Source organism: Parasteatoda tepidariorum, chromosome 5 (assembly GCF_043381705.1).
Source record: "Parasteatoda tepidariorum isolate YZ-2023 chromosome 5, CAS_Ptep_4.0, whole genome shotgun sequence".
NCBI lineage: Eukaryota > Metazoa > Arthropoda > Arachnida > Araneae > Theridiidae > Parasteatoda > Parasteatoda tepidariorum.
Genome location: NC_092208.1, coordinates 3,370,768 through 3,396,842, shown reverse-complemented (window position 1 = coordinate 3,396,842; position 26,075 = coordinate 3,370,768). Strand labels below are relative to the sequence as shown.

The window sequence follows — 26,075 nt, the reverse complement described above, 5'->3', positions numbered from 1 at the left end:
TTAAAGTAAGCGTAATATAAAAAGCCTACATTAGAATTTCAAATTAATAAATTTAGAAAAAATAAAAATAAACAAATAAAAAAAATTCTGAAATCATGGAAATTTAAAAGATAATCCAATCTAGAAATGATGTTCCTTCTTTAATTTTTTGAAAGTACACCCTAATTTTTAAAGAACAAGATAAAAACATTTTATATATTAATAGAATATAACTATGAGTGGGGATTTTGCTACAAATTAAGATATTTGGAACAGCTGAACACAGTGAAATTGGGAGGGAGGGGGTTAAATTCCATTTTAAAAAATTGGATTTTTCAGCGACCTAAACCCATGACTTTCCATAATTTTCTTTCTTAAAAAAATACTTAAAATTATGACATTTCATGGCAAATTTCGTTCAATACCAAAATCCATGACTTTCCATGGTTTTTCTTGGCTTTTGAGATGTACAGATACCCTGCATAGATTACGCTTTGAGTGGTCACCATTTTTTAAAGTACAAAAAAAAAAACACAATTCCCTGTATTTTCCCAGTTAGTTAAGAAAAAAAAATCAAAACTCCATGCATTTTCCCTGTTATTTAAGGTATTTTTTAAATTCCCTGTACTTTCCATATTCTCCCTGTGGAGTGGCAACCCTGGTTGAGACAGTTTATGAAGCATGTGGGGGGGGGGAGGGAACGCCCTAGTTCCTAAATAATCTTTTTGGCAAAAAAAGTGTAACACTAATCTATTAATTACGCTTTTACTTACAAATACTAGCGGTTTGTGCAAAAATATGAATGCTGTGCTTAGTATATTTAATAATTCATACTAGTTTATAAGATTTTCCAAAACTGATATTCCAAGAGCAGGGGTCTGTTTAGAAGAAATTTGGGTCCGTTAACGGACCCTTCACAAAATATTTTAACTTAAAAACGGACCCTGCACAAAATGATTTTTCTTTTAATCGGATCCTTCACAAATTTGTTTATCTTCGTTATTGTTTTGTTGTTAATCGAATATACCCTTCCCAGGGGGGGGGGAAGACAGATGTAAACGAATTAAGTTTTGTCTTCGGCAGATGCTTCTTCCTACATTCGGGCGGAATGAATATTCTGCATTCAGCAGTATAGGCTAAATACCAAATATTTGTATGCTGCATCTCTAATTTTAAAGCAGCAATTGCTGTTTATTTCTGAAAATTTTATTTTTTTTTAACTATAGTTTTACAGTGTTGAGCATAATCTTGTATCTATTTACAATTTAAAAACTCCTTGTAAAGTTTTTTGCAATAACAGGACCCTATTTGTACAAATTCATAAAAGCAGGATCCTGGTTGAAAGAATGTGACTTAATGTGTATTTTATATTCACAAATTACGAGTAATTTTTTCACAATTTTACAAAAACGGACCTATCACAAAATGTCTGGACAGACCCCTGAGGAATGAAAAGAAAAAACTTGCTCAAATCATTTTCGATACGAAAGAGATCNTTGAATGAATAATTATGTGTAAGTTTACTTTTATCTCTAATTACATTTATTATTCTACCAGAAGAAATATTTACAAATGAAAGAGATGCCAAGAATAAATTCTAGTTCTAATATTTTTAAATAAAATATACAAGAATTTTTATATATAAATGTGATCAATGTTTTCTTGAAACTTCTGGACTTTGGATTTCCGGAAACTTTAAAAAAATCCGGAAATTTAGATTTTTCCCGGAGCACAATCACCCCTGAAATCATGACCAGTTTATGGCAAATTTTGTTCAATGCTGAAATCCATGACTTTCCAGGTGCGCAGATACCCTTCATAGATTACACTTTAAGGGGTCAAAATATTTTAAAATACGAAAATAAACAGAATTTCCTATATTTCCCCAGTTTGCAAAGAAAAAAAATCAAGACTCCTTGCATTTTCCCTGTTATTTAAGGTGATTTTTAAATTCCCTGCATTTCCAGGTTTTCGCTATTCTCCCTGAGGAGTGGCAATCCTGATTGAGTCAGTTTAACCAGCAGGGGGTGAAATGCCCTAGTTCCTAAATAATCTTTTTGGCAAAAAAAAATGTAACACTAATATGGTAATTACATTCTTGCTTATAAATACCAGGGGTCTGAGCAAAAATATGAATGCTGTGCTTATTATATTTAATAATTCATACTAGTTTATATAATTTTCCAAAACTGATATTCCAAGAATGAAAAGAAAAAACTTGCTCAACTCATTTTCAATATGAAAGAGATCACAGCTTTATTAATAACAAGAAAAAAAAGAATAAAAATAAATATTTACAAGATATTTTTTTACATGCTTGAATGGATTTGTCTTCTTTTCCTATCGATGTAAAGTTCAGCATCCATTTCCCTGAAATGAGTATCTTCAGTTTGCTCAACAATCACTTTCTGCATAAAGCGGATTTCATTCTTCAACGTTTCTCGGAACTCTCTCTCTGCCTTGGCCTATTTAGGAGATAGGAATAGTAAAGTTAGACCATCAGTTAGACCTTAAGATGACACTAAAAAAAGAAAATTACTAAAATAAAAATGCAATAAATAACGACAACTATAGTTTGTCTATGGTAAGAACTCCCCCGCTACAAAGTCTGAGGCCATCTGCTGCTATGGAAATAGTACATTTCAGGGAGGATAGCTTCTCTTCACTCTGGGTCTAACACAGTGGACCGGTCACTGTCTTGGGTTTTGCTACAAATTTGTAGACTGAAATACTTTTGTTCTGTAGTTTATGGAAAGCAGAATTGATTGAACAACAAGTTACCAAATAACAAGTTTTTAAGAGAAAATGAAATGAATTACAACACCTTTTGATCACACTGAAAACAATGAATGGCGATTTAGATAACTTAGAGGAATGATAGATAGGTGATGAACAAAAGCTGCATTCTTATTCCTTTTATGATTGGAAATTTATTTATTTTTGGGAAGAAAACTTAGTTGGTGATTGCCCACAAATTGCTTTATAAAAAGTTTTAACTGGTAAGAATGAAACAGGGCTAGATTTGTGCTTATCTGTATTAATACCATAAATGAATAAAAAAATATCCATTTAAACCTTTTTTTGTGTTTAATATTGTTTAATTTAACAGCGGTAAAAAGTACTTAATCATTTTTTTCCTGGTGATAATGGAAGGCTAGAAATGTTTAACTCGTTATAAACATAGAGTTTTTGCTTCTTTGATATTTAAATTTCAACTGTGACTAGGAAATTTGTCTCACAATGTGCCATGCACCTTACATCAAGCTATAACAGTATATAGAAGTATTAAATAATGTAACCTATATTCACTGTTCAATTTTAAAATATATTTAAACTTGTTCTTGAACACATCACACACACAAAAAGCTTCTGACAATGTGTCATGCGCATTATATTGAGCTTTAATCGTATACAGAAGGTGGTGTAAACTTGCCTGAAATGGTGTAAACTAGTATTCATAATACATTTTCAATTATATTTAAACTTGTTTATCTCAGATTACAAAGCATCACTCATTTATCAAAATTTAATTATTTAGTTATTTGAAATTTATTTAATTGAAATCAAGATTCAGTAAATCTTAGAAACTTAAATCCACAAAACATTTCAATAAATTTGTCGCTTAAAAATTTATTTAAGAACTCCCTTTATACAAAAATAAAGCATCAAACAATTTATTCAAGAAATTATATTAAAGTTTAAAAAATTTATGTAAGAACTCCTCTTATACAAAAGTGAAAAAAAGTGCAACTTGCCAGTCTTTCAGCATTAAGTCTTGATTGTGCATCACTTTTCTCATTCGCTATTTCCTCAGAAAGAGCTAAATATTGTGACTGATATCTAAAAACAGAGTAAAGGTATGATTTCATTTAATATAAACAAAGTCATATTTGTAAAAAAAAAATATTAAANAAACATATATATATATGTTAACAAAATGCAAAATAGTTGTCTAAGTTACATGATCATGATAAAATAACTAGTTTCTGACAAAGAATTCTTTTCGTGATTACATTAGCCACCATAAAAACAATTTTAAATACATTCATTATTGAGTGAATCATTCAATTTTTTAAATTTGTAATTACTTTACACAATTATGTAAAAAAATTATTCAAAATTATAAATAATTAATTTAACAATTATTTATACAGATTATTTCTCTTGCAAAATGCAGCAGAGTTGCTCATGAGAATGCATGAATCCTTCCCACCGAACCCAGCTCAGTATTCGAACACACAAGTATTTCATAAAATGATTGGCGCTTTCATACGCTACTGACCAATGGTATGTTGAAATAGATTGTGGCTGAATGAATTATGAAAAAATTGAATAGAACAATGTGGAAAACACGTTTTTTGCATAATTCGAGGCAAAAATTGATATGGTAAAGAAAATAATCTCATTCTGGAAAAAGGAAAATTAAGCACTTTTTAAAAACACCCAAAGAAAAACAGCATCTTAAAGGGCTTTTAAAAAACGAAAGTCGAAAATAAGCACCTATAAGCACTTTTTAAAAACGCTACATACCCTGAAAATGACAATCAGTTGCCCATCAATATCAAACAAAAATTTACTTTTTGAAAAAAAATAAAGGATACAAGTTTTCCAAAGAACATAGGTAATTTAAATATTGCTCATCATCCTTTATCTTGGCATCCTTCATTTGTTCACACAAATAATCAATATGTTCACTCTGAATATCCATTATTTCTTCAAAAACGTTCTTAAATATCTGAAACGGTAAATCTCTTTAATTTATCAACACAAAAATATAATAAGATTTTAGAATTATAAAAATATACAACTTATAATTAAAATGAAACTAAAATAATTGAACCTTTCAAAGATTCTTAAACATCAACTTTTGCTTTAAAATTTCCATTTCTTTAAAAATTTTAATGAGAAAAGAGGATGTTCATGTTGATTTATGTTATGGAATCAATCTTTTAAAGAGAAGAAAATTGAAAATGATCTGAGATAGAAATTTTCCACACAACTCCAAGCATTCAAAACAATCATTGAACAAAATAGCTAAAAACACAAGGGGAGTCACCGTGGCCCAGAGGAAAGAGCACTAGCATCCCAAATGAGCTGACCCAGATCCATCTAATTCAATTACAAACCTACTGAGACAAACATTGAATAAACATATACCCAAAAATGGGTCCTTTGTTTAACGCCGGTTATGAAACAAACACATACTGACTAGCTGCAATACTGAAACTTCTTTCTATTAGTTAAAGAATACATTTCTTATGCTTAAAAAATTATATTAGGAACAATACAATTAAATTGATTAAAAATTCAGTATCTTATTTTTAGAAGTGTCAGTAGGAGGCTTTGTGGGAATGAAATTTGGAGTTTAGTGGCAGAACTGTTTGTTATGCATCTAACTTAAACAGCATTAGGTACTAAAAGTAATTAAATCAAATGGCGCCATAAACTAAAACTGACGAAAAAAAGGAAAAGTAACTACTGGGGAAAAGATTATGATAGGAAAGTAAGCCTAATTTTCCAAATAAGAGGTCATTCATTTGTGAAAAATCCTGCTTTTATGAAATTGTGAAAAATCTCATTTATAATATTGTGAATCTAAAAAAGCCCATGAATAAAAATAAACTTATAGTTCACTATTGCTGAGTGATATTTTTGGGCAATCACACTGAGACATTAAAAATGAACATACTATTTTTTTTCTAAAAATATGATATAAACAACTTTCAGTTAAAAAGCACCAGTTAGGTATCTGAAAGAAGCAGTTGTTGCAATGATCTCATAAATATATTAGTCAAGTGAAGTGCAGATAGTACTTCCAAATTTGAAATAATAAATTAAATTATACGGTGGCCGGGATAGCCTGGTTGGCAGGGTGCTGGACTCATGTTCGTGAGAACTTGAGTTTGAATCCAACTGGCCGAAGACTCCTGTGTAGTAAATGATGACAGGTGCATATTAAATCTGTCGGGTCACAAAGTCCTCCATGGTCCCATAACAAATTATACTCTGGGAAACTGAATTGGAGATTGATCGTTCTCTGGTTCAGGTCAAAATTACAATCTATGGATGAATGAATGGGTTCATCCTATAGACGGGTGTGACATATGGGTGTGGCAGTAGTTGAATTCTTGGCCACAGATAGCACCAATACAAAACAAGAACAATCACACCCCTTGCCTCAAATGTCTCACGTCAACAACAACAAATAATAATGGTTATGAAATACTGACCAGTTCCTCTTTAATATTTTTCTTCATCATCTTTTTCCTCATATCTACAATAAATTCATCAGAATACTGTTTCATTTTTGCAGATCTCATTCTTGAATCTCTCAAACTGTACTTTATTTTCCTTTCATTTTCTTTCTCCTCCTTCATTTTCTTCTGAAATCATATTTGAAACAGAAATGAGTCATTTACAAGGACGGCAAATAAATGCATCTTATACTAAATTACTATTTATAAAATGCAAGTTAACAATAGCAGAGGTCTGTCTAGGTTTTTTTAAGATAGGGGTGCACAACCTGTGGCTTGCGAGTCACATGAGGCCCGACGACTGTTGATGTGCGGCCCGCAGAAACTTCTGAACTCAAAAAAATATTTCTTTTCATTTGTTTTTTTTTAAAAACATTATAAATTTTTTTAAATAAAATATTTAATTCAAATTTATATCAATTTACATTATTCTTTTGGTTAGAATCTAGGTATATCTCCCCAATATATATATATATATATATATTTAATAAATTAATTATTGAGAAAAATGGAAAAAGCTATTTTTAGTTTAAAATAATTGAAATAATTAAAAATATTTAATTTTCTGCAAACATGTTATTAAATTTACTGACGAAAATATTTAATGCTTAGAACACTAATGTTTATAAAAAAATTATCATAGTTGCTGTTAACATAGCTAAATATATGTGCGGCCCTTCACTCAAAAAGGTTGTGCACCCTTATTTTAAGAGGTACCTTTTTTGGGAAAATTTAGACCTAATTTGTGAAAATTAAATATTTTATTAAAAAATCAACACAAAAATATGGTAAAGTAAAAAAATATTTTCAAAAATTGACACTGCAAATAAAATCCTTTATGACTGGTAAATTTCTATATATTTTTCCCTATACATTAAAAAACAATTATGCTATTGTAAAATTAGGGCTAAAAAATTGTATCCAAATTTCAAAATCCATTAAAAACAATGTCCATAGTTAAATTTCAACTTGATTTTAATAAAAACATGCATTTAACAGAACTAGTACTAAACGTTATTTTATTATGAGAACATTTTAAACTGCATCATACAGAAAAAAGCTTCACAGAGAAAAAAAAAATGGTTCATAAAAAAATAAAGGAGTGCAAGAATAAATTTACTCTAGTGTTTAAGATAATGCTTGAATTTTGACTTTCTGTAAAGTTTATAGAGGGAGAAAATCGTTGTTTCATTTTAAACAAACTCAGCGGGGAAAAAAATTCACTGTGATATGGCATAAATTATTGGCTAGGCTCACCACATTGAACTATCTTATCAAACACTTGCTACCTTTTCATCGAAGACAGTCGGCAGAAAAGCTCCTATTTTCTATAAATTGCAATGAGAATGGGGTTCGCCTGAGTACTTGTTTTTTAAGTTGAATTTGTGAAGGTACTGCTAAACGGTAGTAAATTTACCCTGGACAGAACCCTGAATAGCTTACATTTGCAGAGTAAGCTAAGTCTTTTTTACACATAAAATTCAAAGTAAAATTTTCTTATTAAACATTTAGTTAAGTTAAAAATAAAGAGAAAGAAAATTATAATAGTGCAATTATAATAGTGCAGTCATAAATGCAAGTTATCAAAAGAGACTTTGTCGGATAGGAAATTTTTCTCTTAGTTTGTCATTTAACCAAAACAGATTGAACACCGAAGTTGAAGCAGATCCTATTTATAAAACCTTTGTGATATATCATTCTTTTACAACAAAAAAATACTTTTAAATAATTTATGATTATTTTCAAATACGAACTACTTACAAGAATATATTTTTAAAATATATTTGCAATTAATTTTTAAAACAAATTTATAACCAATTTTATCAATTAATTTTTAAAACAAATTTATAGCCAATTTTTAAAATATATTTATAACTATCATGTGTGTTTCCTCATATGCAAAATTGGAAACAAGTAAACATGTAACAAAACATGCAACTTCAATACAAATTTTTTAAAGTAAAAAAAAAAAGAAAGAAAATTTCTGTGAAAATTTTTAAATTAAAGGCTTTTACCATTTAAAACATGAATAATCTTAATTTTAAAAAATTTAATATATTTAATTTTATAAATATATTTAACTTTTTTAGTAATTAAATATATTTATAAAATATATATTTATAAATATATTTAATCTTAATTTTAAAAAATTTAATATATATTTAATTTTAAAAACATATACAATTTTTTTAATACATTAACTATTAACATGAATAAATATTTAAAATATATTTGTAATTAATTTTTAAAACAAATTTATAACCAATTTTTAAAACAAGTTTAAAAATTAAATTTTCAAAATATATTTATAACTATCTTGAGTAAAATTGAAAACATGTAAACATGTGACAAAACATGCAACTTTAATATAAATTTTTTTTAAAAGTAAAAGAAAGAAAAGGAAAGAAAAATAATTTAATTGAAAATTTTTAAATTAAAAGCCTTAAGCATTTAAAACATGAATAATCTTAATTTAAGAATGACATGTATACACTAAATTTTTATAAATTTATAAAGCATTAAAAGGTAATAATGCTTTTATAAAATGATGATAAAAATTTTTTTTAGGTATTTAATTTTATTTTTTCAGAAGAAATAAGAAAAATATGCTCATTCACTAAAATTACTTGCATGCACCAAATTTGTAAAGCATTAAAAGGTTATATGTTTAAAGGAAACCTTAAAATTTATTTCTCAAAACTGTCAAGTTATTGTAAAAGTTACAAGTCTAAAATTTTTAAAAAAATGCGTGTGAGTGATTCTGTTATATATCTGCTAGCTTTTTAGACAATTATTCAAAGAATTTGCATATGATTTTCGAAATATCAATTTTGTTTCGATATAGCAACAGGTGAATTTCAAATTATGCTATTGAGTTATCTTTTCTTCTATGGTTTCAATTGAGGCTTGAATTTTGAAGGTTATATCCTATTTATAACTTGTGTAAATTACATCTTGAAATTTAGATGCTTTTTAAAGCTGTGTAAATTATTTTATTAAAGTAAATTCTGTAGTTTTTACATATTGATTTAAATCACAATAACTTTAATTTGGACGAACTAAAGTTTTGTATATTTAAAATTTATGAAAATTATTATTTATTTATGTTGACTACTAACCCATAATAATTTACCTGGTTTTTATTAAAACAATATTTTCACCATTATATCTATAGACAGGTATATTTCACATACAAAAAAAAATTTCTCTTTAATCAAGTAACCAATTTTTGTGACATAAAAATTAAAATATACAAAATACTCAATTAAAAAATAACAATGCAAAATTATTAATGAAGTTAGAACAAAATATAACCAAAGTTATTGTTTTATAATTAACAATTAATAAAATATATTAATACATATTTGCTTTATTATTTTGCTCAAATAAGAAATTATTCTATAATTCTAGCCACTAGTATCAAAATTAATTATTGTTTAAATTATCAAATTCAATCAACAAAAAAACTTTAGATAACATATATAGATGTTTTAACAGGGTTCCCACTCATTTTCAGAAAAAAAATTCCCTGACTTTTTCAGGTACAGCAGGTAAATTTCAATGAAAATTGAGATCATATTTTCGACAGAAAACTTTGATTCTTTTATTTATAATGTGAAATGCTAGATTTTCTTTATAAAAAAATTATTATTAAACAAAGAAGGGAAAATTTCAGTTTGATGAAAATGTGAAATTTTTACAACAAATAACTGTAATAGATGCTAGAATTATTTAACTTGAATCTCAATAACTGATTATTATTACTGAGAATTTTAAGACTGGTTATTTTCCAGGAATAATATAGGAATATTCCAGGTTTTTGTAAAAAAAATTGCAACTTTCCCTGACTATTCTCTGATTTTTAGAGTTAAAATAAAATTCCCTGATAACTCCAGGCTCTCCCTGACTCGTGTAAACCCTGATTTTCTTCCCTTTCTAAATGACTTGAGAAATAAAGGTAAATCAATCCTAAAGATGGTTTTAAAAATATTACAAAAAGTAGGAAACAATAGGAAAAAAAGGATACTAGAATAAGAAAAATAGGATGCATTATTGCTTCAGAAATCATACTATACGTTACCAAATAGTGTTGCTGCGATATATCTTTCTTAAGGATTTCAACTAACTTCAACTGCCTTTTAGAAATATTTTCTGCCTAGAAAGAATAAAAATTAATGGTTATCAAAATGCCTCAAACAAAATAATCTCTTTAACAAAAATAAATATTACAGAAGGCATTGAGGTTGGTAGGTAAGTATTTTATTTATGTCGCTCTAAAGCTGCACAATGGGCTGTTGGCGACAATCTGGGAAACATTCCAGAGTATGATCCAAAGACATGCCATCACAACTTTGATCCTCTGCAGAAGGGGTGGCTCCTCCTCTTCTGACAACCTGCATGCGAAGTCGATCACTTTACAATAGAACAGTTTAATGAGGATTAATATCATGCACCCTCGGTCTTTAAGTACACTTATCAAAGTGGTCACCCACCCGCTTACTGACCACAGTCAGTGATTCTTGATTTCCGTGTTCTACTGGGAACCATGTCTTCATAATCAGCTAACAGTGAGACCAGTATACATTGAACATAATAGCTTTCAGCAATTAACCAAGGAGTTCTTGTAATTATGACATTAGTTTCTAGATCAATTAGTAGGCAATAAAATTAAGTTTAAGAATTCTTGTTAGCACTTGTTGAATTACTCTAATTCAACAGATTATTTTCATGAAAGAAAATGGCACGAGAAAAATTAATTCTAAATCAAGTCAACAGGTGATACGGAGTTACAAAATGTCAGAAAGTAATTTTACCATAGAAATTCTTTTTTAATACTGTGATGAGAGTGTCTCAAGGGTAAAAAAATCCTGAAAGGGTTTCTACCTCCAGTGGTATCTAGTGGCGCTAGATTACCGAAAAATCAGATTATTTTGACTTAAAATTGTATTTTTGGAATAAGGCTAAAAAATTGGAAAGAATAAGATTTAATCAGAACAGTTGGCAGCTGTGGGTTCCCCTATTCACAGTTCAGTGATTTCCACTTGCAGTCACCTGTGGAAAACTGAAGAACTAATTCAGAGCAGAAAAAATTTTCACACCTCGAGGAAAAACATCTTTTAACAATATGTCCTTTTAAATATTGTTAGCAATTGAAATCAATTAGGTACTTAAATGTTTCTTGTTTTTTTTTAAATTGTGAATACAACTTAAGAAGCGAACGCACTATGAAAATGCATTTATATAAAACATTGAGCAGTATTGGAACAGTGTGCATAATTAAAAAAAATTAAAATAACTTCTCCTGTAGAATAGCATGGAGTCCTAAATTGAAGCTGACAATGGTGCCAACAGTATTAATAAAGTAACAAATAAAGTATTCATTCAAAATTGAGTGAAGTTTTCATATTAATATAAATTCACAAAAAAATTGAAAATTTTAAATTCAAAAATACCGTGGTGGAAGCACAGTGAAATGGCGACATTGTCGGTGAACGTCACTGAGCTTTTGCAGAAAGATTTTTCTTTTGAAAACCAAATCATCATCATCATCATCAATGGCTCAACAGCCCAGGGTAGGCCCTGGCCCTTCCAAGAAAGTTTTTCCAGGCTAACCTTTTACCTGCTAGTGTTTTCCAGTTTTTAAGACCAAAAGGACTTTTTCTAGGCCATCTATCCATCTCAAATTCAGCCTGCCTCTTTTTCGTGTCCCAACTGGTCTGGCATTGAAAACTCTTTTTGTGATACGGTCTTCATCCATTCTGATAACGTAGCCAGCCCATTTTATTCTTTGTTGCTTAATAAAGTTAATAATGACAGGTTCATTAGATGAGTGATAAAGCTCTAGATTTTATTTTGAAAAGCAAATAGTTTTACTTTTCTTTTCTAGAGAAATTTACTCGCAGTATTTAAATCATGCATCTAGATAATCACTTTTTGATGCGCTCAATTTACGCCAATAGTATTGTAAATCGATGTAATGTTTCAATTGTATTTTTGGCTGTTATTGATATTGATTTTTATGAAGTTTTTAAATACCTTAATATATTTTAAACAATATGGAAAACTGAAATTGTGCATTTGAGTATTTACTTATAAGGCACAATTTTTTTTGTTGCAGTTATTGCTAATGATTTCTCCATAATTTTTGAATCCGATATTTTTTATAAAATATTATTTATTACAACAACCTAATCTCGAAACGAAACACAAATTAGAGGACTTCAATTTGCCTGATTAAGTCGTCCATCCTTTTTTTGGCAATTAATACTATGGATTTCATGATTTTCAGTTATTTTTTTATTGGGATGATTATTTACAAAATGCGAAGAAGGAAATAATAAGTGCCTTCTCCCCAACAAAATGCAAGTATATTACCCATAATATTAGAATAAAAAATTATTACATTATAAAAAAATATATACTATAGTTTTTTTTTATAAACATAGCGCTCCTGTTATTTTAAATTAGTAACATACATTTAAAGTATCTTTCAGAAAGATATTAGTGCTAGAGAGTTTTGTCGTAGATAGCTGGAAAAAATTCTGCCACAGGGTTCAGAAAAGTTTCAAATTTAAATCAATCAAAGCTCACAAACTTTAATCGAAGCTTTGGTCCTCTTCAGCAGGCACTCTTTCATAAGCTTGTGCATTCCGATGAGATGATGTGCGTACTTTCTCTCAATGTTCTTCATCAGAGAGGGTGATATCTGAATGCAGGGAAACTCATCCAGAAGTTCTTGAATAAATTTTGTTTGACTCCTCGTTCCTTCTAATAACAAACGAACAAAAAAACAGTTTAATTATATAAAAAAATTTTTTCATTGTTTTTAAAGTTCAACATGATTTTGAGTTAACCTAAAATTGATTAAAGTTAAACCTCTTCTTTTTTTTTTGCTGTTGCAATGAGGCTATTAAACTTTTACTTTAACCACAATAAAATAACTATCAACTGAACCAGCAATTAATATAACAAGTATCCAAATACTAAATTATTGTCTCTAATTTCATAGGTCATTTTTAAACAAGAAAATGTGAAAATTCTTCTTTAACCAAAAAATTATTATTAGTGCCAACAAAGTATTCTTAAGTTTTCTTAAATGAGCCGACCTAGTGGCCGAGTGGTTAGCGTGCCTGACTGCCGAGCCGCTGGTCGCGGGTTCGAATCCTGCTCAGGGCATGGATGTTTCTTTCTCTCTGTGTTCTATGTCCTTTCTCCTTTGTGTGTGATTGTGTGAATGTGACCAGCCCTATAAACGGATTTGTAGTTGTGTGACGTGGGCGACGATGCTCCACTGCCGTGGCTTCGGCACAGGTGTCCACTGGGTAAAGAGAAGAGAGTAGCAGTTCTGGCATTTCCGTGGCCAATGGGACAACTCCCAAGTGCCCGCCATTAGAAAGAAGTTTTCTTAAATGAAAAGAACATATAAATTTTAATTGAAAAAATTTTATGATTAAATTTATTTTGAAAATCAAATTTATTCTTCATAAAACATTTTTTTCACTCCAAATATTGATTTTCAAACAAATTTAATTTCATAATAATAAAATATTTAAAATTTTAATGTTCTTGGAGGTCAAATGGATGGACTATATCTCCTCTCAACAGTCAAATAAAAAACTGCTAAATATCAGTAGTGAACTTATTCAAGTTTCATTTTAGAATTTCATTGGTATGTATATTTTATCAATTTTATTTATACACACCTGCCAACATTGGAGAAATAAAATAACGGAGATTTTAATAGCGACATTTTTTAGGCTAAGCATAAAGTTTTGATACATCATACATAATCATGTAAGTCAGAAAGAGAAATTCAAAATTGGAAATATAAGCACTTACATTGAGCGAAGTAAAAAATATGTATAAAACTCTTAATCTAAAGATTTTTTTAAACCATTATTTATAATTACTCAAAACAATTTTATAATCATTGCCAATTAGCCAACGCAATTTTGGGCTTACTGCTACTAATGTTCAACTCCGTAGCCTTGTAATTTTGAACTCAATCCAAAAGACATGGAAATTCCTGGATCAATTTAGTATGGGGAGAAATTTGCCTTCATGGAGGACTTTTTGATGGAACTAAAAAGCATTTGTGTTACATAGAGAGGAAAACCACGAAAATGTCCCAAAGTTAGGCTGACCGTAAGGGGTGCTTAAATAATTAATTCTAAACATAGTGCAGTACTGGCAATAGCACTATCTGTTGAGGAAGAAGATAAGTATTTTTGTCATCAGCGGATATTTCATTGACATTTTTTTTAAATTTCTTCAACAAATACGGAGAAATTTGAGAATATACTTTTAAATAGGAGATAGTCAGAAGTTTTCGTCATAAAACTGGAGACTTGGCAGGTATGTTTATTCAGTGAACTCTCACTACTACAATATCCAATACAACAATAACTTCCTATATTACGATGTTTCGTCGTCCCGACAAACTTGCATATGAATTAATGTCACGCTCAATGTCAATATACTACGATATTCTCTGAAGCAATAAACCCCTCTAAAACGATTTTTTTCTTTCAAATTTGAACCTTATTTTCTCCACTTATTATTGGTTTTCAAATAATGTAAAAAATCTTATTTTATCATCTTTTGCCATTTTTTCCAGAAGACTCACTGCTGATCACCGCAAGAACTTCCATTCTTAAAATTGCCTCCCTTATCTCTTTTAGAAGTCACAGTTGTAACATTCCTATCTGATTTCATTCCCTTCGTATTAAAAGCTAATCATGAGTCACAAATGACCACAAGCATTACATTAACACCTTAAAATACTTTTTTCCGTAGAGGGTGGATAGAGCACCATTCACAAACAAAAATCATTTTTGTGGTTTGGACTCAATGCATACTTTGTTGGTTGACTTGACAGTAAAAAAAAAATGAATAAACAAATAAAAATATCAGATTGTTTTCAATAAAAACGATTTTCAGGTATGTTAACAATCTAATTTTCTGAACTTATTTCAGTCATTTTTTAATATTTAACCATAATTAACACTCAGCAAATAAATTTTTTGAATAATATATAAATACATTTATAGTTATTACATATATAACATTAAAATTTAAAAAAAATCTTATTGTGTCCCCAAAGTAAGCAGGCCCCTCGATATTGCAACATATGCATTTACAACAATATATTTATTTGGTCTCCAAAATTATTGTTGTAGTGAGGTTTTATTGTATTTGCATGTTTGCACATTTAAAACATGTACACAATGAAAATTATTAATTTCCTTGTGTGTGAGAGTTAATCTACTAACCTTTATGTGACCTTTCTAGATTTTGTGATTTTTCTATGGAAATGTTCTTTAATGGTGGATGCTTTGAATGTTTTTTTCTAGGTAAGAGATCTGCAACAAAATTTGAAAAATTCATTCATATATTATAAAAGTAATAAAGGAAAGCTTGCTTGGATAAATATGTTCAAAAGAACAAACCGTAACAAAAGCTACAAACCGTAACAAAAATTTTCAACAAAGACACTTACAAGATTTATTACAATAATAAGGATAAGTTGACTTCTTTAATGGTTTGTTTGAATGTTGAGGGCGATGCCTTTCCTAAAATTAAATTAAAAAACACAATGAGTCAGGGCTGTTTGTACCTCGGAAAAGGAAAAAAAAAAGTTTTTGGAAGAAATAAAATATATATGAATATCAAGACTTATTAACAGAATGCATGAAACAGTCATACTTAATACATACAAACATATATACATACACTGGAGTAAGAAATTAAGAGAATTTGCAGACTTCATCGATTATCTCCAGAACTACTGGACTGATTCTAATGAAATATGATACGTAGATACATTAATATTAATACGAAACAAATAATCATTCAACAACTGTAATACACACTTATGATCGTGCATAACACTCGTAGGAGTTGGAAGGCATTAAATGGCAACAGGACAATTCATGCCAATTGCCACAGGAAATGATAAACTGCCTTATTTCAAGTATGTAATCACGATGTAAGGCCTGTAAATGTGTAAGAGGGGACCCTACCCCTATTAACCCATTTTTTGTTTATTCTGCAACCGGTGTCCCATCCCAACGAGTGTTACGCACGATGATGCAAGTGTATTGCAATTGTTGAATGGTTATTTGTTTTGTATTGTATCAATGTATGTACACATCAAATTTCATTAAAATCGGTCCAGTAGTTCTAGAAATAATCAACCAATTCTGCAAATTCTCTTAATTTCTTACACTAGTATATATATACATAACATACAACATATACAGTAGGGAACCGATTATCCGGAACGATCGGGACCATCGCTATTCCGGATAACTGATTTTTCCGGTTTTCTGAATCGCTGCAAAAAGCCGTTTTTTTTTATTGTTAAACCCAACTAAAAAAAAAAAATTTTCGAAATAATCCTGAAAAGAAGAAAAAACGATGAAGTAATACACTAATGATTATTTCCAAAATGATGGTAAGGTAAACATCTTTCAAAAAAGAAAGAAAAATCCTAAAATCTTATGAGGAAAAAAATTTTTTTTTAAAAAATATGGCGGGAAAATTTTTTTGAATTTCCTTCCGGTTTTTTGGCTTTCCGGTTTTCTGATTTCCGGATAACGGGTTCTGTACTGTATAACTATGTATACATAGATGCCAATTGAGAAATCTAAACGCATTACAAAGCTTTGAGTGATAACAAAATGACAATTAAAACTATCTTATTTGTTTAATTTGGCCAGCACTTAAAAACTTCACATCTAGATTCAAGGGTCTCGATAACTATCTAAATATATCTGTTAAAACTGATTGCAGATAGTGCTGGTAAAAATCATTGTAAATCAAATTCAAAAATAGCATTGCAAAATTTATTTTTATTTTTAATAAGTATGAAAGTAAATATGCATGAAAGTAAGAACTTTTAATATACATGAAAATTGGCCTATAATAAAGGTCACCATATGAAATATCTTGCTAAATAATAATCTCTCGTTTAAGTAGAATAATTTGACATGTATGTGTGAGGCCACAATAGGCATTAGACATTTCCTAACTTTAATAATTTTTTAAATTTATTTTTTAATCTTTCTTAATTGAATTTCAATTAAATTAAACCGATTATTTAATTTACATTACATATTATAAAAAGCGAATATAAAATATTTTATTCCTTTCTTATAAATTAAAGTAAGGGCTAACTTTTTACTTCAATACTAATGTAAGACTCATTAATTCACTATCACAACTAAATGGAAAACAAAAATCTATTTATAACTCTTTATTTCTTACCACAAAAATGTTTTAGTTATGGTTTAGTTAAATGTCTAGTTTACATGGTTATATTGATTCTCACAGTCTTTTTGGTGATTCAATTTAGCTTAATTATTTTCAAATTTAATATTGATTATGGGGGGGTCGCCTTTATTTTTGGCTATGTTATCTTTCAACTATGGATCCCTTCCCATGCTCCTAACTGTCCGTTGGGAATAATTTAATTTACTTTTAGTTTCTAATCTTTGCTGACTGGTCTTATTTACATGGTTATACTAACATCCACAGTCTTTTTGGCGATTCTTTTAAGCCAAATTATTTTCAAATTTAATATTGATTATGGCTTTACTTTTGGCTATGTTATCTTTCAATAAATTGACAACTATGGATCTCTTCCCATGCTCCTAACTGTCCATTGGGAATAATTCAATTTATTTTTAGTTTCTAATCATTGGCGACAGGACCGGATGCTTTGGCCTCCTGATCTTTACAAAATATTTTTGATGTGAAGAGAATGATTTTCTTGATCGCTTTGAGGGACTTCTTTTCTTTATTATTTAGAATTTTGGAATGTGGCCATGGATCTCTTCCCATACTCCTAACTATCCATTGGGAACAATTCAATTAATTTTAATTTTAAATCATCGGCAATTGACAATATTTACTTATAAAATAAATTTTTCCTAAACAATTTTATTCATTTTTCTGAGATAAATATCCCTACATCTTATTCAAATTAAAATATATCTGAATATATCCTACAAAGAAGCTGCATCCCACTAACCTAAGAATTTGGACAAAAACTGCTGCTACAGTATATATGTGCAAAAATGTCAACTGCTCTGCTTTCAGCAAAATATTTTAAAGAAATATTCATATGGTATAATCAAATATGTATTACCATTTTTTTCTTCATAGAGGTGCTTCTCACATACAGACTACTTTTTTGTGACTAGACTTTAATGGGTAAATCTATAAAAAATACTAATCTATATAAGGATGACTTCTTTTTTTTTTAATTGTCATTACTTTATGTTTTTCTACAGCTATGTAATGTAAATTTTGGGCACTTCATCTTACTAACATTGATTTTATCCTTCAATGTCAAACAATTTTTCCTCCAATTATCACCTACCTACAAGAGTAATTCCTTCGATTTGTATAAAATGAAAGTTACATAGCTGTAAACTTGGATAGGAAAAAATCCAGTAGATTTTACGAAATAATAAAAATTTCATGATGATTGTGGCAGAATGTACTAAATATTTCACACATAAGGAATTTTGGTGATTTTTATAGTGACCAAAGTAGAAAAATTGCAATATTTTCCAGTTATGATTGACATTACACACATTTGAAATGTTATGTATACTCATAATTTCGAATATTAAAAGGCATTTAATTCCTCTAAGATTGTTAAAAGATTTTTTTAATTCATTTAGAAAGAGAGTTCTAAATAGGTTTGCTTCATTATATTATGTTTTAGAAATACTTATTTAAATATTCAAGCAAGCAGCAATCAATAATCTGCACAAAAATTCTATTTCAATGGGGACTTCTTTTCAGGAAACTTACTTAATTTTATGGAATTATCTACAATGTACAAAAACCAGGAGAAATTTAGTTAAACCAGTAAACCAGGAGAAACTGGCAAAATCCAGTAGAATAGGCAGCTATGAAGTTAGCTTATTGCTGTTCAGTCTGAATGTTAGAAAAAAATTCACATGATTTATACAATTCTTTCGTGAAAGATGTAGATTACCTGAAGTGGGCAGAATTAAGCTGTACAAATGATTCACTTGTATTTGAATGCCTTAAAATTGTTCTTTTGAATTGAAGTTGAGAAGAAAAATGAGAAAAACTGACTAAAATAACTCACTCTAGCAATTGAAGGACCTTATTTGGAAATCTTTCCATGTTTAGAAGCTTATTTTATGAATGGAAGTTGGTCTACAAACATATAGTCATCATTCAGAGGTTGCCTTTGTATAAAGATCATCAAAGAAGATTCAGTTGCATACATTATATTATTTAACAAAATCATTTCCACAGAGCAATGCATCATAACAAACAGTTTTCAACATGTAATGGGGCAATAATTATGAAAACAAATAAAGTCATTACTCACAGATTTTGACTTTAAGGAATGACTGTTCTTAATAAGTTCTGTTTCAAGTTTAAGCTCCACATTTCTTTCAAAAATTTTTTCAATATCCTAAATGAGACAGAGAGTTTATAATCATAAATTTCCAGAAGGAATATAACTATAACTGTGATTTTTTTAAAATTTAAATTACACTTGTTTAACACTAAACATATTAACACTTAATCTATACCTATTTCTACCATAGGCGGTCAAATGACCGAACTTTATGCTTCTTGATTGAATGTAGTTAAATGGATGTTAAGGAAATAAACAAAATAAAAAACTTTATTATAATTAAACAAAATTGTATATTGCCAATTTTTATGTATTACAAACACAAAGAATAAGAGTTTTTAATTCATTGCTCAATGTAATTTTTACATATACAGGGTGTTTCCATTGTATATTTTCCGATTTTTTCTAATTATTATTATTTTTATAAGAATATATAAGAATTATAATTCTTATAATTATTCTTATAATTAATATTTCTTCTAAGAACTTTTGTTGTGTTGATTGTTTCAACATTTTTCTGGGTAAAAACTAACAGCTAGTTAGAAATGAAGTAAAGCTCTCAAAATAAAATATAAGCTACTTACCAAAACATTTAGTTTTTGTCACTTTCTCTTACACAAAAATGCCAATCTAAAATTTTAGGTACTTGCATGAAAACTGAATTCACAGTTATGCTGATTGAACTCACTACGCAACAGTCTTTGCAGAAATGTGCAAGTCATCGAATGCAACAAGCTGAACACGCATGACATTGTCACTTCTGATTCGATAGCCTAATAACGCAATACATTTTTTCTCCCAGTCAAATGAACGGTTGTGGTAGAAATAGGCATACGACAAATATTATTTGAAACAAACAAAATGTAAAAAAAAAATACATAGAATAGTAACTGCATATAATTGTTATAAAAAGTCATGAAGTCAAATGTGCAAAAACAATACGATGATAAGCACATTTTTGATGCAAAAGCTCTCTTATAATCATTGAACCGGTTATGGTATGTTCAGTGTTAAATCAATGATTTTTTAAAGAAAGAAATCATTGATATAATCATTGCAATTTAAATCATGCCAACCCTATTTAAAGATAATTGTTTTCCTTCAGACAATCAACTTACTAATGGCGAGGGTGTTTTTTCACAAACAGATTCTTTTGGGGTTTCTCTTCTTTTTAATCTACTAACTTTTCGCTTAGGGAATGCTGAAAGATAGAAAGATTATCTTAAGTAAGGAATATTAATTAATATAATAATACATTCATTCTTATAATTTTTAAACGTTGATCATTTATACTAAGAAAGACATCCAATTCACAATGAATGAATAAGAAGCATCAATGAAATTTTAATGAAGAATAAAAGTTGCAACTCTCTTACAAACCATACATATACACAAGATATACAGTTTCACAACAACTCGAATCATAATCTAAAAAATTGAACACCGAAAAAGTAATTTTTTTCTTTCTACCAAATTTATGTATTAAAAAAAATAAACAAATAACTCCTCCAGGCTAAAAATCTGGGGTTGCCTACTGCTATGGTAACAAGTAAGAGCATGTTTCTAATGGGGTGTGCAATTTAGGAATGAAGATGCCGATGGGTTTACTCATGCTGACCTATGCAAAGATCAAGACAAAACTATTCAGCCCTATTCGAAGTGACTTTTCCTCATAACCGTGGTACCCACCTTAACGGAAGACTGATGCCGAAAGGAGTTCTCCTGAAAGCCGCACTGTATCAACTTTCAAAATCAGTAGTACAATAACACAGAAATTTATACAGTTTTTACAAAATTTAAATTAGTGCAATTTTAAAGCATATAAATAACTTAATTTTACATAGACATATAATGTTAATAATTTAAGCATAAATTAACTATCAAATAAAAAGGTACTACAGATAAAGGTACATATAACGTAGAATATATATAAAAATATATATAACGTAGAAACTTTATACAAATGAGAACAATCAAATTCATTACTTGGAATCAATGTTCTAGTTTCTGGTTAAATTGAAACTAGTCCATATTATTCATTGTATCACCTCACATTTGAACTACTAAAAGGCTTTGCAAACATTAATAGCATTTAAGATTTGAGTTTAAGTCCTCAAAGAAGAGAAGATTAAGTTTACAAACAGCATGTAAAAGATAAGATTTCTTTATTTTATTTCTTTATTTCTTGTTTCTATCAAACTATTTTTATTATTAGAATTATTAAAGGAGTAGAAAAAACTATCATAGATCAGGTGAAAACAAAAAAAAATCATAGCTCTTAATAGATAAGGGGGAAAAAAACTTATTTTAAACCAATGTGGCAGAATTTTTTCGAGCTTTCTGCGAGATATCTCTCTAATACTAATATATTTCTGCAATTTCAAAATAACAAATATACACGTTACAAATTTAAAGTAACAGAAGCGTTTACTTCAAAAAAAGAAAAAGCTTTTAGGATCAAATAAAATAATTTTTTTAATTGAATATGTAATTTTTTTTTATTCTAATATTATGGACAATGTTCATATATTTTGTAAGGGTGAAACACATTAATTATTTCCTTTCTTGCAATTTGTAAATCATTATCACATAAAAAAAATAATTTAAAAAAACCGTGAAATCCGTAGCAGGAACTACCGGGGAAAAAAGATTGAAATCATGCGAATCAGCGAAATCATGCGAATCAGACACTTAAAAGCGGGGTAACTAAATGCATGCTTTGATTTCGAGATTCAGTTGTAATCAATAATATCGTATTAAAAGTATCTGATTTTAAAAGCTATGAGGAAATCAATCGTAATAACTGCATAACAAAATAGAATGAAAATTTCTACAGAAAAGAAAACAAAATTTTCGTACTTCCCAAAGGAATAATCTTTCTGCAAGAACTAGGTAACCTTCTGCAACAATGTCGTCATGTCACCACGAGAATTTAAACGAATTATTATGGAAATTCTCAAGAACCATAATTCTTATAACACAACCATAAGACTAAAACTATAACTATGAAATCGTAATAATTATGGATAAATCATAATAGTTGGCACATCTACGTTTAATAAATAAGAAAAACAACATAACAGAAGAAAAACAACATAAACTAATAAGATAGCAAACATTGCATTATCTACAAAGATCATTTCCAATTTGTGGTCTCAAAGTTAATCGAATTGAACTATTTATTGAATTATATGTCTTTGGAAGTTCATTTGTAATTGACCTGGCAGTGAATATAGAAGAAGTTATCAAAAACTTTTAATCACAGATTTTCCAAAACATAGCGTCTTCTACCCAACTGCTTGAACCGCGTGGCAGAATCGCAGCAACACGACAACATTGTTGCATAATGTTAAGAGTTCTTGCAGAAAGATTTTTTTTGTCTGAAAAGAAAAAAAATTTTAGTTTTCTTCTTTACGGAAATTTAAACGTAATATTTGAACCATGCATTTAGATAATCACTTTTTGACACGCTTAATTTACGCCGATAGTATCGTAAACCAATGTAATGTTTCAATTGTTTTTTCTGTAGTTATTGGTATTGATTTTCACGTGGTTCTGAAATATCTCGATATTTTTCACACAATATGGAAAATTCAAATTGTGCATTTGAGTATTTACTTTTTAAGGCAATGATTTTATTTAATTTTTGGCAGCTATTGATTTCTCAATAGTTTTTAAATCTGATATTCTTTATACGATATTACAATTATTTATGATGCACTTGATTAACCCCTTTTTAAGGAGTCCAATTTGTGTGATTTCGTCACCAATCTTCTTTTTTATCGATAACGGATTACATGATTTTTACTTTCTCTCTATTGAGATGATTATTTACAAAATGCGAAGGAAATAATTTGTGCAATACTGCCCCCCGTCCCTGCAACAAAATGTGAGAATATTACCCATAATATTTAAATATATTATTACATGTTCAATTAAAAAAAGTTATTGTTTTTTTTTGAAAACACAGTGCTTTTGTTACTTTAAATAAGTAACGTGTATGTTTGTTATTATTAAAAGTATCTTGCAGAAAAATGTTAGTGATAGAGGGTTTTGTCACAGATAGATCGAAAAAATTCTGCCACAGAGTGCTTGAATTCGTAGTTTATGATGAATTAAGTATTAAACTCTGGACATGGCAAATGATAACTTATTATACGATACTTTTATTGAAAATAATTTAATGAAAAAATCTTAACAAGAAACATAAACTATATCAATTATATTAAAATAACCAGAATATTTTTAAGGGGGTATTATTCATCCATGAATTTCTCATTTTCTAATTGTATGAAACTATTACATACGCATTTATTAAAACTCAAATAAATAAATAAATAGGAAGTTATAAAAACTCATTTTAACAGATTTTGTTACTAAGATCTGTTCTTAAGATTACATATTATTCTTGTTAGTATATAATCCAAATATGCTCACCTGAAAATTAGATTTAGTTGAGTTTTTAATAATTTAACATTAATAAAGTCAAACCTTGCTGACTCAAACCTTAATCTTGAGGATTTTTCAAAAACACAAAGAAAAAAGAATCTCCCTTCAAATTTCCTATTAACTTAAAATTTTATAAAAACCTTGTTTCAGCAAATTTTATTATTATTATTCATTTGCTACCGATACAATTTTGCTAATTTAAACTTATTAGCAAAGTAATACATTTTACAATAAATTTAAAAACTATTAAAAGTCAATAAAAAGTTAAGCAATCTAATATTAAAATGATTTGTAAATTTTCAAATTAATGATTTCTTGAAAAAATTGTTTGATTCAAATCAATTATTTGATTTAAATCATTTATCTCTTTAAAAAAGAAATTAACTAAATAACATTACCATTGAAACTTTCAGTTAAATAAAGTTATTTGAATCAACAAACTCTGGTTTTAGTACTAATTGTTCAATAAATAAAGAATAAAATATTTGTTTATTTAATTGAAGATAATAGAGCTTTATTTAAGCTTGAGGACATGTTCATTAACATCAATCAGCATTCAATAAGACACACAATTAAATTATTTTAAATTAGTTTAGATTATTTGTTGAGTTATTAATTAACTTATTTTGTAAATATTACAAAAATGAATAAAACCATAAGGCATAGACACCATACAAATTTGTTTACAAGAAAAAAGTTGTAAAGTAAAAACCTTGAAATTTCAGAAAAGCACCTTGTTTAATAGTAAGTTTTGGATTGTAACAAGCATAATGCATCATTAATAGAACAGGAAAAAAAAGTTCTCAAAGTTCTTATCTTAAAACCTTCAATAATTATACTATTTAAATAATTTTAAAAACTATTAGAACTTAAATTTAATAAAGCTCTATCTTACTTCAGACATTTTAATTTCATGCATCATTTCGCAGGATTGCAATAACACATAAACATTTAAAAATTACATGTTTCTGCTTAATTAATTCAGAGTTGGACAAACCTTTAGTTTTGGCATACTTGAAATAAAAGATGGAATAAAGTTTTAGCTTCAAATTAAAATTAATTAAAGCATTAAAAAGTAATTCTTAAAAACTTCTTTTTCCATAAACAGTTAAAAAAATATCCTCTTTCATGCAATAAATATGCTAATATGCTGAAAAAGAAGATTTTGATTATGTTTAGACATTACTTTACAACTCCACTTAGCTTGGAAATATCTAATTATTATATCAGTAAGAATCCATGTAAAAGATTGAGTTGCCCTCTTTGCTATATGAAAAGTCACTATACATGAAAATGTCATACTTCAGCATTATTTAATGCTATAATTTTTTTTTTTTCTAATGGAGGGCACTTTAGTCTATTTCCCATTGGCCTCAGAATTGCTACTCTCTACTCGATACCCAGTGGACAACTGCGGTTAAGCCACCGCGGTGAAGTAGGGTTGTCCATGTAATACAACACAAACTCGTTTATAGAGCACGTTACATTCTCACAGAAGAAAGGACATAGAACACACAGAGAGAGAAAGTTACATCCATGCCTACGGTGGGATTCAAACACACATCCACTGGCTTCGTAATCCAGTACAGTAACCACTAAAACAGTGAAACTTTTACAAACAAAACTACTTACAGTACTTGTTACTTTTTAAAAGTAACATTCCTATATATGTAAAATTTACAATAAAATTTAATTTAAAATAATTTTCATTTAAACTTTCAAATGAACTAATAGTAACAAAATAAAAAGACAAAGCAAAAATTATGCATAAGGCAGTTAAATACTACAATTCCAAAGAAAGTTGCACAAAGCAGCAGTAATTGCATTAGAAAATTTAAACAAAATAAAATTTTAAAGAAGAAAACAATGAAAATATAAAAATTTTAACCGTATGATTATAGTATTAATGTTCAAAATCTTTAAACGTCACCAGGGTTTTGTTTTTTGTTCACGATTTGAGTAAATTTATATCTAATAGATTT

At 28.4% G+C, this 26,075-nt stretch overlaps 1 protein-coding gene across 5 annotated transcripts in view; it reads right to left on the bottom strand.

The window, feature by feature from the left end:
• Nucleotides 1-2,215: 2,215 nt before the first annotated feature.
• The window catches only part of LOC107457139 (centrosomal protein of 95 kDa), a 29,587-nt gene continuing 5,727 nt past the window's right edge, over nt 2,216-26,075 (bottom strand). For 2 of the 5 annotated variants that reach the window (XM_071180926.1, XM_071180927.1), the window contains 10 exons: nt 20,763-20,845; nt 19,612-19,698; nt 15,733-15,805; nt 15,506-15,595; nt 12,829-13,001; nt 10,315-10,389; nt 6,210-6,362; nt 4,581-4,714; nt 3,731-3,819; nt 2,216-2,444 (listed from right to left, as the gene is read on the bottom strand). In XM_071180926.1, the coding sequence (XP_071037027.1) occupies nt 2,404-2,444; nt 3,731-3,819; nt 4,581-4,714; nt 6,210-6,362; nt 10,315-10,389; nt 12,829-13,001; nt 15,506-15,595; nt 15,733-15,805; nt 19,612-19,698; nt 20,763-20,845 (998 nt within the window). In that variant the 3' untranslated portion in view covers nt 2,216-2,403. Of the gene's footprint in view, nt 2,445-3,593; nt 3,966-4,505; nt 4,715-6,209; nt 6,363-10,314; nt 10,390-12,828; nt 13,002-15,505; nt 15,596-15,732; nt 15,806-19,611; nt 19,699-20,762; nt 20,846-26,075 lie in introns of those variants that run through there. The other 3 variants (XM_043050899.2, XM_043050900.2, XR_011636806.1) reach the window with 2 other exon arrangements.